The sequence below is a fragment of the Oncorhynchus nerka genome, linkage group LG14 (genome assembly GCF_034236695.1).
Source record: "Oncorhynchus nerka isolate Pitt River linkage group LG14, Oner_Uvic_2.0, whole genome shotgun sequence".
NCBI classification, from domain to species: Eukaryota; Metazoa; Chordata; class Actinopteri; order Salmoniformes; family Salmonidae; genus Oncorhynchus; species Oncorhynchus nerka.
In genome coordinates this window covers 73,424,998-73,440,420 of record NC_088409.1, presented here as the reverse complement: position 1 = coordinate 73,440,420, position 15,423 = coordinate 73,424,998, and the positions used below count along the sequence as shown (strand labels likewise).

Sequence of the window (15,423 nt, the reverse complement as noted above, 5' to 3'; positions counted from 1 at the left end):
TCCCTAAGTAGTACGCTACGTTTGACCTGTGCGAAGGAAACTGGTCTAAACTAGTGGACTAAATAGAGAATAGGGTGCCATTAGGGACACTTACACAGCCATAGTTACATGACATTATCTCCCCTGGCTTTGCATTCAACTCATTGCTGCTGATTCTATTCTCTGTAGGAAATAACCAAGATGTTGGCAGCCTACCTGTCCCATCTCTCAGCCATCGCTGATAACAAGATCAACTGTGGTCCAGTGCTGACATGGATGGAGGTGAGCTACTCATGTTTCTCTTACTCACTCCTCAGATCAACAGGACAACTTGTTTATTCAATTAGACTTCATGCACAATTAAATGTTCCATTCTAGTAATTGATATGATATCTATGCTGAACTCCATAATGTTGTGTATTTTGTAGACTTTGTCAACCTGTGTTTTGTCTCTCAGATTGATAACAAGGGCAACCGCATGCTGGTAGCTGAGGAGTCCTCCATCAATGTTCCTGCCATCGCCGCGGCCCACGTTATCAAACGCTACATTGCCCAGGCCACAGACGAGCTGACCTTTGAGGTGACACCTCTGTGCATCTTGTCATTGGACAGGAAAGGGGAGGCGTTTAGGGAACAGCGGGGAGATATGGGGATACATTCTGCCATGGTTGTGAATTTTAAACTCACTCAAACTGCTATACTCTCATTTGTCTTTTCTGTGTTGAACCTGTTCTAGGTAGGGGACATTGTGTCAGTCATTGACATGCCTCCTAAAGAGGACACTGGCTGGTGGAGAGGGAAACATGGTTTTCAGGTAAAACACCTCAAATAAGTCTGACTCAAACAGCTTTGTCTGTCCCTTCATTACTAGTGATCTGTTTTCTGCATCCCACTCCCTACTGTACATGGAGGTTACTATCACTTACTCTTCATTAGATCATATCTGGTGCATTATAGAGCGCAGGAGAGTGTTACTATTCCTCCTTCTGTTTCTCTCTGTGCAGGTTGGCTTCTTCCCCTGTGACTGTGTGGAGCTGATCAGTGATAGGATTCCCACCTGTGTGTCCAGCTCTGTGCCAAAACCAGGTACTGTGACCTGTTTTACAGCAACAGTACTCTGTCCTCCCTCTTCCCTCTGATTTAATGTATAGCTGACTGGAGTTGACTCTTAAAATATGTACTGAAAGAATGAGGTGAGTCTGGCGTGTGTGTAACGGCGTTGTATTGGTTGACTCTTTGGGAATAAGTGTTTTTATTCTTTGCTTTCAAGTGTTATCCACTGGGATTCAAATGCACATCTATTGTATGTTTTTATTTACAACCCAAAAACAAAATGTATATTCATTCAGTGTGTCCATCAGTGTGTAAGAAGCATGGGAAGCTGGTGACATTCCTGAGGAGCTTCATGAAGTCACGTCCACCCCCCCAGAAGCTGAGGCAGCGTGGGATCCTCAGGGAGAGGGTGTTTGGCTGTGACCTGGGGGAACACCTCCTCAACTCAGAACATGATGGTCAGTCTCCCAGCAGCCTTTTCTCTCTATAGTTAGCACTGTATAGAGAAAGGTAGTCTTCTCGGGTCTTTGTTGTTAAAATCTCCTGGATGTTACTTTGTTGACGGCCCTTTCTCCTCTCCTTTCTCCTCTCCTTTCTCCTCTCCTTTCTCCAGTCCCCCAGGTGATAAAATGCTGTACTGAGTTCATTGAGAGACATGGTGTCGTGGACGGGATGTACAGACTCTCTGGGATCTCCTCCAACATCCAGAAACTGAGGTAAGTCCCTGCTTCACTTTTTAACATCAAATAATGTACAACATCCTGGAAAACAATAAAGAAATTCAAACATCATGTCAGTACTGCTTACAGACGTATACAGTGTTAATTGTATGTGATGGTCTGATGTTGAGTGTTAACCAGTGTCTTCTCTCATCTGTTTCCCCAGACATGAGTTTGACTCGGAGGAGATCCCAGACCTCAGTAGAGATGTTTTCAAACAGGATATCCACTCCGTAGGGTCCCTCTGTAAACTGTACTTTAGAGAGCTGCCCAACCCTCTGCTCACCTACCAGCTCTATGAGAGATTCTCAGTAAGGAGCAGAACACTGAACTGACATAGAGGGGAAAGGTGGACGCTGATTGGGGAATAGATGAATAATCTAGTCATCTTGGAATAAACCAAGGGAGATACTGTACTAACAAATAAGCTTGTCTTTCCCATTTCAAAATATGTGAAATAGAAAGGTCTTATCACTGCAATGAACTTAGAATTCTTAATCAGAAATCTCCTCGTAGCACGGTGGGGTGTATTGAAGATAAACGTAAAGGGGGGAACGACAGTAAAGGTCAGAAAGCTCCTGCTGGCCTAGTTATCAGGCTCTCTCTCAGTGTGGAACTCTGGTGTTCCCTCCCTCCACAGGAGGCTGTGTCTGCAGCTACTGATGAGGAGAGGCTGGTGAAGATCCACAACGTCATCCAGCAGCTTCCTCCTCCTCACTACAGGTCAGTGGGAGAGGAGTTCACAGCACACCCTAGTGGCTCCTGCAATGCGGCATCTTCTATATTCACTACAGTAGTGTATAAAGTCACCACTGAACTGTAGGTGCTTAGGCGCCATCTGTTGGCTAAAAGAGAGCATTGAAGCCACAGTCTTGGCTTTGTAGGCTGACAGTAAAGAAGGGTGTATTGCACATGTCTGTGTTCTACCTGATCTGTAATAGTCCCTGGTCTGCACTGCAGGACTCTGGAATTCCTCATGAGACATTTGTCCCAACTAGCCACCTTCAGCCCTATTACCAACATGCACACCAAGAACCTGGCCATCGTCTGGGCTCCAAACTTGCTCAGGTATATTGTAACATTCCAACCACCAACACTGTCATTAGTATTAACTGTGATTTATAAATTGGGTGGTTGGAGCCCTGAATGCTGGTTGTCTGAAAGCCGTGGTATATCAGACCATATACCACGGGTATGACAAATCATTTATTTTTACTGCTCTAATCACGTTGGTAACCAGTTTATTACAGCAATAAGGCACCTCGGGGTTTGTGGTATATGACCAATATACCACTGCTAAGAACAGCCCTTAGCTGTGCCGTATTGCTTAAATGTACACTGTTGTTTTGTAACTGGCTATGACTGGCAATGCTGTTGATTAGGACATAACTGTGTTTCAGGTCCAAGCAGATTGAGTCGGCCTGTTTTAGTGGAACCGCAGCCTTTATGGAGGTGCGTATCCAGTCAGTGGTGGTGGAGTTCATACTGAACAATACAGAGTCACTCTTCAGCCGCAAGGTCAACGCCCACAACCGGGAGAGCACAGGTACAGCATTACCCTGGCATAGGGAGTCATTATGGGGACATTATGGGAACTTCAAAAACATTTCTCTCTCTGCTCCCAGGTACCAGTACCCTATCCAGGCCCAAGTCTCTGCTGGTGTGCTCTCCCTCCACTAAGCTCCTATCTCTGGAGGAAGCCCAGGCCCGTACCCAGGCCCAGTTGGGCTCCCCTGTTCCTACCCCCGTTCTGTCCCACAGCGAGTACATCGAGGTGGGGGAGGGACCCGGGGCACTTATGGGCAAGTTCCACACAGTCATCGCGCTCCCCACTGAGAGGTAGGTTGTTGGTGCTTCTAGAAACTAATAGCCTACAGTACATTGTAGTTTTATAAACCATATAAACTCATCAAAAAATAATAATCTGGTCAGTCTGACAGGAGACAATAGCCAATTCCGTTTAGAGACCATTCATCCGTTCCAAACATCACTACTGATTTGACATAACTATTGAACAGTATATTAAAACAAAATGTGTGCGACCGTATGAAGGATGTATTTGTTTCATAGGCTGTTGTAAACTCAGCAAATAATGAAGCGTCCTCTCACTGTCAACTGCGTTTATTTTCAGCAAATTTAAGATGTGTAAATATTTGTATGAACATAACAAGATTCAACAACTGAGACATAAACTGAACAAATTCCACAGACATGTGACTAACATAAATTGAATAATCTGTCCCTGAACAAAGGGGGGTCAAAATCAAAAGTAACAGTCAGTATATGGTGTGGCCACCAGCTGCATTAAATACTGCAGTGCATCTCCTCCTCATGTACTGCATCAGATTTGCCCGTTCTTGCTGTGAGATATTACCCCACTCTTCCACCAAGGCACCTGCTAGTTCCCAGAAATTTTCAGGGGAATGGCCCTAGCCCCCTCCCTCCGATCAAACAGGTCCCAGACATGCTCAATGGAATCGAGATCCGGGCTCTTCACTGGCCTTGGCAGAACACTGTCATTCTTGTCTTGCAGGAAATCACGCACCGAACGAGCAGTATGGCTGGTGGTATTGTTATGCTGGAGGGGCATGTCAGGAGCCTGCAGGAAGGGTACCACATGAGGGAGGAGGACGTCTTCCCTGTAACGCATAGCGCTGAGATTGCCTGCAATGACAAGAAGCTCAGTCCGATGATGCTGTAACACACAGCCCCAGACCATGACGGACCCTCCACCTCCAAATTGATCCCGCTCCAGAGTACAGGCCTCAGTGTAATGCTCATTCCTTCGACGATAAACACGAATCCGACCATCACCCCTGGTGAGACAAAAGCGCGACTCGTCAGTGAAGAGCACTTTTTGCCAGTCCTGTCTGGTTCAGCGACGGTGGGTTTGTACCCATAGGCAACGTTGTTGCCGGTGATGTCTGGTGAGGACCTGCCTTACAACAGGCCTACAAGCCCTCAGTCCAGCCTCTCTCAGCCTATTGCGGACAGTCTGAGCACTGATGGAGGGATTGTGTGTTCCTGGTGTAACTCGGGCAGTTGTTGTTGCCATCCTGTACCTGTCCTGCAGGTGTGATGTTCGGCTGTACCGATCAGGTGTTACACGTGGTCTGCCACTGCGAGGACATTCAGCTGCCCGTCCTGTCTCCGTGTAGCGCCGTCTTAGGCATCTCACAGTACGGATATTGCAATGTATTGCCCTGGCCACATCTGCAGTCCTCATGCTTCCTTGCAGCATGCCTAAGGCACGTTCATGCAGATGAGCAGGGACCCTGGGCATATTTGTTTTGGTGTTTTTCAGAGTCAGTAGAAAGGCATCTTTAGTGTCCTAAGTTTTCATAACTGTGACTTTTTAATTGCCTACTGTCTGTAAGCTGTTAGTGTCTTAACGACGGTTCCACAGATGCATGCTCATTAATTGTTTTTGATTCATTGAACAAGCATGGGAAACAGTGTTTAAACCCTTTACAATGAAGATCTGTGAAATTATTTGGATTTTTACGAATTCTCTTTGAAAGACAGGGTCCTGAAAAGGGGATGTTTCTTTTTTTGCTGAGTTTGTCTTTGACACCCTGTACAGTCCACTGTTTTCACTGGGGATGTTGTGTTGTGTTATAGTAAGAGGGCTCCTGGGAAGGTGAAAAAGTCCCCAGTGGGAAGCTGGCGTTCATTCTTCCACCTGGGCAAGTCATCCTCCATGACCTCCAAACGCAAGCTGAAACGTCACCCCAGCGAACCCAATGAGATCAAGAGCATCGCGCTACCAGGTCAGGCCTTAACCAGCACTACACTGTCACCATCCAGGACTGTACACAACCATAAGAACCGTCTTCAAAGCCATGTTATAAAATACCTCCAGTCATGTCTCTGTGGTTAAATGTATGGCTGTTTATTCCACTTGGGTGATGTGATGAAGTCATGTTTTTTCAAAAAGAAGTATATTTCAACTTCAGTTTGTACTTCCATGTTATTCAGGTGGTAGAGGTGATAGTGGGACACTGCGCTCCACCAAAAGTGAAGAATCTCTCACCTCTTTGCACAATTTGGAAAGTAAATATGCTCCGTCATACCTTCAATCCTGTCAGTACCTGTTTTTCATAATATGCGATAAACTAATTTGGATGGATAATTTGTTACATTTATTTTGATGTCTAATGTTGAAGTCTGCCGCTGAATGGTAATGCATACTGTCTGTCTGCCATAGGGGAGCCCCAGATGTACCGCCTCCCTAGACCACACTCCACCAGCGATGCCCTCTCCACCGCATTCAGGGATGACCTGTGTGATGCTAGGGTCAAAGTTGACCACTACAATAACCAGGTCAAGGAGGTCCATAGTGGTGCTGATGGTCCAGCCTTTGACCCAGCTGGCGTGTTCCCTCCACATCAGGAGGACGACCTTGACCTCTGTCTTCCAGCCCCTGGCATGGCCTTTCTGGACTTTGACCCCATGTCCTTCCAGTGCAGCCCAGTGAGCCCACCAACAGCTAAATCCGCTCCTCAACGCAAAGCAAGCATCAACTGTAGGAAGCATGTCAGGGGTTCCAGTGAATCAAAGCCCATCTCCTCGTCCCTCAATAAAGTCCTCAGTGACTCCCAGTCCCCTGACATCAGCCCAGTCCATAGGAAAAGAGGGGAGAAAAAGAAAGTGGCTCGGGTCGTTTCCCCTGTGGTCGAAACAGATGTGCACACTGTGTGTGTGTCTGCCCCACACTGTGTCTCAGATACCCAGAGGGGTGAATCCTCCTCCCCTCCACCTCTGGATCTGTGTGAGGCCCAACTAGTGAGTGAGGAGGGGAGTGAGGCTAGGGCACCCTGCCAGCCCCCCAGCCCACCAAGCTTCACCTCAACTGTCACAGACAGCCTGGCTTCACAAAACCCTCCGGATGCAGGTCAGTGGCACATTAAAAATACATTTTAGTTCATTTTTTAATTTGATTTATTTAACTAGGCAAGTCGGTTAAGAACAAATTCTTATTTACAATGACTGCCTAACAAAAGGAGGCCTGCGGGACAGGGGCTGGGATATAAAAAAAAAAAGAGACAATTCATCACGACAAGAGACAACACTACATAAAGAGACCTAAGACAACAACATAGCAAGGCAGCAACATATGACAGCACAACATGGTAGCAGCACAAAACATGGTACACACATTATTGGGCACAGACAACCGCACAAAGGGCAAGAAGGTAGAGACAACAATACAAAGCAACTGTAACTGTCAGTAAGAGTGTCCATGATTGAGTCTTTGTAAAGCCTTTTCAATCGACAGTATCATTAATGTGCAACAATGTTTAACATGCATATGTACAGTTATTAATGCGTTTCCTTAATCACTTAAGTTCTTATGGTATTATTCTATGTGTTGTCCCCTCATGTCTGATCACAGCGTTGTTTGTCCTGTCATACTGTAGCAGCATTGTTTGTCTTATGCCTCCCCAGGAACAGATGGGCTTGTGAATTCAGTGTCTGTCCTCCCTCCTCACCCTCCGTTGACGAGTGCTGCCCGCAGGCTGGCCCTGGCCCTGGCTGAGTCTGCCCAGAAGGCCACTCTGACCTCCCAGAGGAGGGGCACCCAGCCCCCCTACCCTCTCCAGAGACAGGACACCCCCCACCCCCTGGACAGACCCCCACGACCCTCTGTTCTCCACCTCCAACCCTGCTCTCAGGATTACGGTGACCTCAAGGTCTCTTCTCCAGCCACCCTCTTACCCATGGCTGGCACACCAGTTGAGAGTCCTTGTGACCGTTTCCCTGGCTATGAGAGAAAACAGGCCCCTGAAGGACAAGTGGCCATGAGTAACTTCACTCCCACTGTCAGTTCCTTAGAGGCTGGAGCTCTACTGCTGGGCAGCACAGAGGTGAGGGACCAGAGGGAAGGGAGAGACCGGCCCCTGGGAGCTGTAAAGACTGTACATCTTCAGACTGTGTCCTCCTCGTATCTCAGTGGTGGGGCCTCCCCTCCCATTCAATCAGTCTGCTCCATTCAGAGCCCGTTAGCTGCTGCTGTCCTTGCTAACACTGACTCAGTCAATGCCTATAACTATCAGACTGTTCTTGCTGAGGCGTCCATGCCAGGGTCTGTGGGGGAGATCCCTCCACATCGTCCTTTGCCGTCCTTAGTCAATCAGTACAGCTCTGATGGAGAGAGAGCTATGAGGGAGGCTGAAGATGTGTACAGACATCATCGGGTCAATCCAGCAGGACAGGTATCTGGACCTCCTAGGCCTGACTATTTCCTTCCCCACCAGGCAGGGCCCAAGAGCATGTACAAACCCACGTCTGACAGCTGCTACAATACTTTAGGCCTACGGAAATACCCCTCTAACTCCCCCCAGTACAGTGGTCAACCCCAACCCAGGGAAGAGTACAGCTCCAGTGGCCACCACAGATCCAGGGGACAATGGCAGAGGACTGAGGATAGAGCCCTGGGCTACCCCGGCATCCGCAGGGCACGCTCCTTCCATGCCCAGCAACCTATTCGTATTGAACTGGCAGACACCCTGTTCTACGTCCAACGTCCAGCTGTCCAGGAAAAGGAGTACAAAAGGCTAGTCCAGTCAGATGTCCAACCTCTGCAGCCGTACTTTGAGAATGGCTGTGTTCAGTACCGCTACAGTCCCTATTCAGACACAGCGCCTCTAGAGGAGTCTTACTACTATGTGGACCCTTACAGGACGAGCCGCATCCGACACAGTCAGTCATACACCATGCGCTCTACCAAGGATTGTGGACATCCTGGTTACCACTACCGTCCCTCACACAACATCCCACCCGCAAAAAGAGAACTCTTCTTAGAGAGCAGGGATCCAGAGCGAGTCATTTACAAGTCCTGGGACCACCCAGAGGGTTGTGACAGACCCATCTATCAGCCAATCAGGCAAGAGAATAGAGCCAGGCAGAGGCCCCAGGGCCCTATCATGTCTCCTTATGAGAACCTGAATCCTCCCCTCCCACAGAGTGACATCAGGGGCAGAGATATCAGTCACACCAGAAGCAGGTCAGACCCAGGTAATGCCTGGCTGCTGGCCACCGACAGAGTGGACAGCCAACGTGAAGTACCTGCCATGTCTCCAATCTCGCCTGGTCAGCAGCTTTCAGACCCTAGTGATTACATCAGGCACCAGAGGGTTCATTGGCCAGGAGAGGAGCCAGTCCCTCCCAGGAGAGAGAGCGTCTCCAGGAGAACCCAGCCCAAGCAGGGCACCCCCCAACGATATCAGCCACAGCATTGCAACGTCCCCATGCTCCTAGATGCTAAGAACGTGGAGCAGGGTGAGGGTGGTCATAGTAGAGGTTGTGACAAGGACAAGGTAATTATGGGCAACGCTGCTAACAGCTACTCTGCCCGATTAAAACCAAGCATCCCCAGGAGACCACGATCACAGAGCATCAAAGAGCCTCGTTACTACCACCATGTCAAATCACCTGTGGAACCAGATCACCCTGGATCCTTCTCCACTCAGCCCCACAGGAGAACTCAGAGCACCAAGGCCATGCCCTCTCATTATAATAACCTGGAGGGGTACTACCCAGCTCCCAAGCCCAAACCCTCAGGATCTGGTAAGGCCATGCCAGGGCCTTTCCCTGGCCACGGCTGCATGCCCCCACACAGCCACAGACTGCTGTCACATGGCCTAGGGGGCCACGGGGCCTTTCTGCAGACAGGCCTCAGGCCGGAAGCTGGAGTCTATGCTGAGTGATTCAGTCCTCAAATCACACCAGCAGCTAAAAGAGGCCAGCTTGGCATACATCTCCAACTCAACAGATTAATGTTGTTTATAAAAATGTAAGAAATTCATAGACATATCCCTTCAAACTGTTTTTAAGAAAATGTTGAATTGACACGAATGGGTGGGTCATACCGTTGGTAACATGTAGATAGCAAAGAAAGAGGGAAATTATTTTCTCATAAACTAAGAGGTGAGATTTTGAAAGCTTGTTTTAGGAAATTGTTTATGAAGGTGTTGTACAATTTTCATTTAATGTCCGTGAGATAATATTGTCCAACAAACAGAAAATGCCATTTGAAATGTCTGCCAAATATTATTAATCTTATGAGCAATAATAATCTAAGATATGTCTTACTGGGCCTACTGCCAGCGTGATATTGTTTGCCTAGATCATTTATGCCCTAACTGAAGAAACACGCACTTTTTAAGAATTCTAGCATCTGAGAACCATGCATAGATCCTTGACTTTTTATGGTTTGCAATTTCACTGATTCTTCACTGAAGGTGTTTGGTAACATTGGCACTTGTGGTGTTATTTAGTTCATACAATAATGGAAGACACTGAGGTCATTTCTTCACCTGCACGTCTCCCACCTTCACAAAACAAGACACTCAGACATGGAAAGATTAAGGAGCATGGAGGATTGTGACCACAGTTGGGGTCCATCTAACGTCATGTTACCAGGATAAATAACTTCCAAACACGTATGTGTGCTGCAGATGTGAAAGAAGTGTACAGAATGTCAATGCACTCCTCACATTAACAGGAAGCTATGAGGTTGTATTATGAGGACATTCCTTTCTCTGTAGGCATATTTTAATGGTATGTTATGTTTTAACTGTTGCTTTACTCTATTGTTATAGTTTTTTATTCATTAACGATATTATTTAAAACCACCCTCTGTAAATGAGATATTGCTAAGACATTTTGTTTTTTTTCATGAGATAAATCTAAATAAAATTCTAAAACATACTATGACATTGTGGCTGGGTTTATTTGATATTTTGTTAATGGGAATGCACATCTGATTAAGTAATTGGTTGGAGCAACAATGCATACTCACTGGGCCTTGCATTTGCTACCGTGCAGATTTAGAAGTTTAAGCATTAGACTGCAGAGGGCACTGCAGTATTGCAGAAAAAGTGGTTCCCTAACAATGCCTCTGAATCTTTAGTGAGGATGGAACTAAATTTTTCTTTATGAATCCATTTTTGTCCTAAAGTCTCTCTCATTCCTTAGATGTGGTGTATTACTACACACACAACAGTGACTGTAGTTGTTTCCCAATAGTATCTCATTAGCATAGACAAATCTGACAACTTCCGAAAATCTAGTATTTTTGTTCATGCATCCTCTCCCCTTGATCTGTCATCCATATCCAAGGAAACTGCCAGTGCAAATTTAGGAACAAATCATTCAGGATAATTTATCTGTAGTCTGCCGAGCAAATCGGGAATATTCCCAGAACATTAGCTAACATTCCAATTAAGTTCTAGTTAGGGTTTGAACCAGTATCTGGGCAGAGGAGACGATGACTGACGAGATCTCCTCTGCCCAGAAAGCTACCATTCACCAGCTCTGCAAGCGTTATGTCAAAATAAGTTTGGTACTCACCAAATATGCCTGGCCTGCCCATCAACTATCATCATTTACTGCCGTTACGCCCGGTTTGTACTTACAAAAAAGGTAGAAATAAAAATTCACAGGATGATAACATCCCACAAACATTCAAAGAATGTTTTTCACCATCAAATCATTTTTTTACAAGAATTTCTAACATTCAAATGTTGTTCACAACATCTGTAAAATCTACCACAGAACATTCCCCCAAGGTTCTCATTTGGTTGCCAGGGAATGTAATAAAACAATGTTCTGGTAATGTTCTTAGAACATAATGCCACAGCAAAATGTGGGAGCAATAGAAGTGGTTCTGAGGAAACATTACAGGTACATGAACGTTCATGTTATTCAAAACACCCACAATAATATTCCTACAATGGTCTCATAAAAAGAGTGTGACATTGACATGATGGTTCTAATAATGTTGCCTGAACATACTTCAATAAAATGTTGGAGCAATATAATTTGTTCAAAAAAAAATCCTGGAATATTGTTGCTGATGGAACTATTACTATTAACACCTACAGTGCATTGGGAAAGTATTCAGACTCCTTGACTTCTTCCACATTTTGTTATGTTACAGCCTTATTCTGTAATGGATTAAATTTAAAAAAATACCCCATAATGACAAAGTGAAAACAGGTTTTTATTACATTTAAATGTATTAAAAATTAAAAATAAACGTAAAAATTACATTTACATAAGTATTCAGACCCTTTGCTCAGTACTTTGTTGAAACACTTTTGGCAGTGATTACAGCCTCGAGTCTTGGGTATGAAGCTACAAGCTTGGCACACCTGTATTTGGGGAGTTTCTCCTATTCTCTGCAGATCATCTCAAGGTCTTTCCGGTTGGATGGGGAGCGTCTCTCCAGGGATGGTCGATCGGGTTCAAGTCCGGGCTCTGGCTGGGCCACTCAAGGACAATAAGAGATTTGTCCCATTCCTGCGTTGTCTTGGCTGTGTGCTTAGGGTTGTTGTCCTGTTGGAAGGTGAACCTTTGCCCCAGTCTGAGGTCCTGAGCGCTCTGGAGCATCAAGGATCCCTCTGTACTTTTCTCTGTTCATCTTTGCTTCGATCCTGACTAGACTAGCCAATCCCTGCCACTAAAAAACATCCCCACAGCATAATGCTGTCGCCACCATGCTTCACCGTAGGGATGGTGCCAGGTTTCCTCCAGACGTGACGCTTGGCATTCAGGCCAAACAGTTCAATCTTGGTTTCTCATCAGACCAGAGAATCTTGTTTATCATGGTCTGAGAGTCTTTAGGTGCCTTTTGGCAAGCTCCAAGTGGGCTGTCGTGCCTTTTTACTGAGGAGTGGCTTCCGTCTGGTCACTCTACCATAAAGGCCTGATTGGTGGAGTGCTGCAGAGATCGTTGTCCTTCTGAAAGGTTCTCCTATCTCCACAGAGGAACTCTAGACCTCTGGATCGGATTCTTGGTCACCTCCCTGACCAAAACCCTTCTCTCCCGATTGCTCAGTTTGGCCGGGCTGCCAGCTCAAGGAAAAGTATTGGTGGTTCCAAACTTATGTTTTAGAATGATGGAACCAACTGTGTTCTTGGGGACGTTCAATGCTGCAGAATTTTTTTGCTACCCTTCCCCAGATCTGTGCCTCGACACAATCCTGTCTCTGAGCTCTACGCAAAATTACTTCGACCTCATGTCTTGGCTTTTGCTCTGACATGCACTGTCAACTGTGGGACCTTATATAGACAGTTGTGTGCCTTTCCAAATCATGTCCAATCAATTGAGTTTACCACAGGTGGACTCCAATCATGTTGTAGAAACATCTCAAAGATGATCAATGGAAACAGGATGCACCTCATTTTGGAGTCTCATAGCAAAGGGTCTGAACACTTAAGTAAATAAGGTATTTCTAAAAAACAGTTTTTGCTTTATCATTATGGTGTATTTTTTATTTATTTAACCAATTTTAGACAACTGGACAGTTTTTATGTTATGAGAACATTTTCCGCAACCTAACAAATATTCTGGGAACATTCACAGAATCAATTTTGGTTTGCTGGGTGTTTTGTTGTAAATGAAGAGAAAACGAGCCTCCATCAAATCACAGCTGACTGAGGTTTCCTGCACTGTGGCAGAAACAATTACTGAGACCTGAGGAGGTCGAGACATCCCTCCTGGCAGCTCAGCGTTGCTCCGGGTGCAGCCACCCCACAGAGCCATTGCTGCATTGACATTCAATGTGCACCAATACCGTGTCCTCTCATAACCAACAAGTTGCAATTTTTATGCATGTGAACATTGGAGGGGAAATTACTTATTGGAGACGACTTGGGTAAAGTGAGCTTTTAGCAAAGCGTTTTGCGCTGCATCCAGACACAGAGCGATCCATTTGTTTCTTGGATGTGCTGTTTCACAGCAAGGTGTGCATGCATTATTCAGATTTACTGTGGTGGGTCTGGTCCCCAGCTAGATGGCCATCTGCTCGGTGGACATTGTGATGTTTTTGGAACATGCTGCCTTTCAGCTTCAGGTTTACGCCTCATAGTTCAGTGGGGACAAATTAAATGAAGGGGTTATGGATTCCTGTGATAATGTCCAATGTCCTTTTCTCAAAGTTGGCCGCCCTCTCCCCCTAACCAAAGTAGTTTAAGTTAAGGGGAAGCGAGGGTTAAGTTGAGTTCAACTGTGAAGGGAAAGTCTGAATCCTCTTCACCTGGTTGCTTGGAGAATTATTCCTGAACAGCTGTGCTTGTCCAGATGCAGAGACAGCTAAAATGTACTGTGTGGGGGGAGTTTGGTGTCAAGCTGTGCCAGTTTGGTGGAGACAGCAGGTGCCTGGCGGTAGGACGCCTCTCAGGGGGGAGTGGTCTGTAATCTGCCCTATGGGTGTGAATGTTGTCTGAGAAAGATCGTGTGTGGCTCAACACTATAGACCCCTGTACAGAGACACTGTCCTTGGGGATAATACCAGGGGGAAAGCATCTTTATGGGGTGTCATGTAGACGCTAAGGAAAAAGGCCATGGGGATATGCACTTTTGAGTCTGTTTAGCATGTGGCATATTCTGCTTTCAGCAGCTCACGCTTGACCCTATTGGAATCCTTTCAATTGCTTGTTCTGTCAAAGGGGTAGTTGCCATTACCAAGGCAAATAGAAAGCTTTAAAAAGTATTTGCATCCCTCATAATCACCTCAGCAATAGGGTGCTAAATGAATTAGCAACAACCCCAATCAACATAACCCTGTTAGTGCTTGAGGTTTCTAATGCTGTAACCTTGGATTCAGATTGAAGAAAGGAGGCAATCAGTGGCGTTCACCTTCTTGCTGATGGATTGGAGGAATAGGGGTTGATGGGATAGAGGAAGGCAGAGAAACAATATGGGCTGATTAAGTGCCTGATTAGACCTCACAATTACATTAGGCAACAGCTCTTCACTGAGCATCAACCCTTACACGGCCACTCTTCTATTCTGATATTCTCATGTGGATTCTGGATTCTATTCTAGTGGAGTTGATTGTGGTTGAGAAGAAGGCGTAGTTGGACTGTGTTCTGATGCCAAATGCCAGGTGTCACTGTCCCAGACTGATGATGAAGCGCTTGACCTTTCCCTGTAGGTGACCGATCCTAAATGATAATGCCCTACCTGTCACCTTAGCGAAGTAGGCAATTATTCAGGAAATACTGTTGGTACAAAGGGTAATTGTTAGACTTTTGATATGAATTAGTTGTGTATCACTAATTATCTGCTGTACTTGCCACTAGTCAGTACCTAACCTTGTCCCTAGGTTCGTGTGAGATTAGTCAGTTTCTTATAATACAGCTGTTATTGGGTGATTGTCTTTATAAGGTGTGAGGAGAGGGTTAAAGGGTTTATTGTCTTTATAAGGTGTAAGGAGAGGGTTAAAGGGTTTGTCTTTATAAGGTGTAAGGAGAGGGTTAAAGGGTTTTTGTCTTTATAAGATGTAAGGAGAGGGATTATTGTCTTTATAAGGTGTAAGGAGAGGGTTAAATGGTTTATTGTCTTTATAAGATGTAAGGAGAGGGTTAAAGGGTTTATTGTCTTTATAAGATGTAAGGAGAGGGTTAAAGGGTTTATTGTCTTTATAAGGTGTAAGGAGAGGGTTTATTGTCTTTATAAGGTGTAAGGAGAGGGTTAAAGGGTCTTTAAGGTTGTTAAAGGGTTTATTGTCTTTATAAGGTGTAAGGAGAGGGTTAAAGGGTTTGTCTTTAGGGTTAAAGGGATTATTGTCTTTATAAGATGTAAGGAGAGGGTTAAATGGTTTATTGTCTTTATAAGATGTAAGGAGAGGGTTAAAGGGTTTATTGTCTTTATAAGATGTAA

General features: G+C 45.5%; 1 protein-coding gene across 2 annotated transcripts in view; it reads left to right on the top strand.

Moving 5' to 3' along the window:
* Positions 1 to 10,457, top strand: part of LOC115141854 (rho GTPase-activating protein 32-like) — a 47,856-nt gene extending 37,399 nt beyond the window's left edge. Inside the window, exons 8-22 of one of the 2 annotated variants that reach the window (XM_029681138.2) lie at positions 169 to 261; positions 437 to 559; positions 716 to 793; positions 984 to 1,065; positions 1,341 to 1,490; positions 1,646 to 1,748; positions 1,918 to 2,062; positions 2,392 to 2,474; positions 2,712 to 2,819; positions 3,152 to 3,297; positions 3,377 to 3,590; positions 5,373 to 5,521; positions 5,730 to 5,804; positions 5,959 to 6,645; positions 7,200 to 10,457. In XM_029681138.2, the coding sequence (XP_029536998.2) occupies positions 169 to 261; positions 437 to 559; positions 716 to 793; positions 984 to 1,065; positions 1,341 to 1,490; positions 1,646 to 1,748; positions 1,918 to 2,062; positions 2,392 to 2,474; positions 2,712 to 2,819; positions 3,152 to 3,297; positions 3,377 to 3,590; positions 5,373 to 5,521; positions 5,730 to 5,804; positions 5,959 to 6,645; positions 7,200 to 9,460 (4,497 nt within the window). In that variant the 3' untranslated portion in view covers positions 9,461 to 10,457. Of the gene's footprint in view, positions 1 to 168; positions 262 to 436; positions 560 to 715; positions 794 to 983; positions 1,066 to 1,328; positions 1,491 to 1,645; positions 1,749 to 1,917; positions 2,063 to 2,391; positions 2,475 to 2,711; positions 2,820 to 3,151; positions 3,298 to 3,376; positions 3,591 to 5,372; positions 5,522 to 5,729; positions 5,805 to 5,958; positions 6,646 to 7,199 lie in introns of both variants that reach the window. The other variant, XM_029681137.2, reaches the window with a different exon arrangement.
* The last annotated feature ends 4,966 nt before the right edge of the window (positions 10,458 to 15,423 follow it).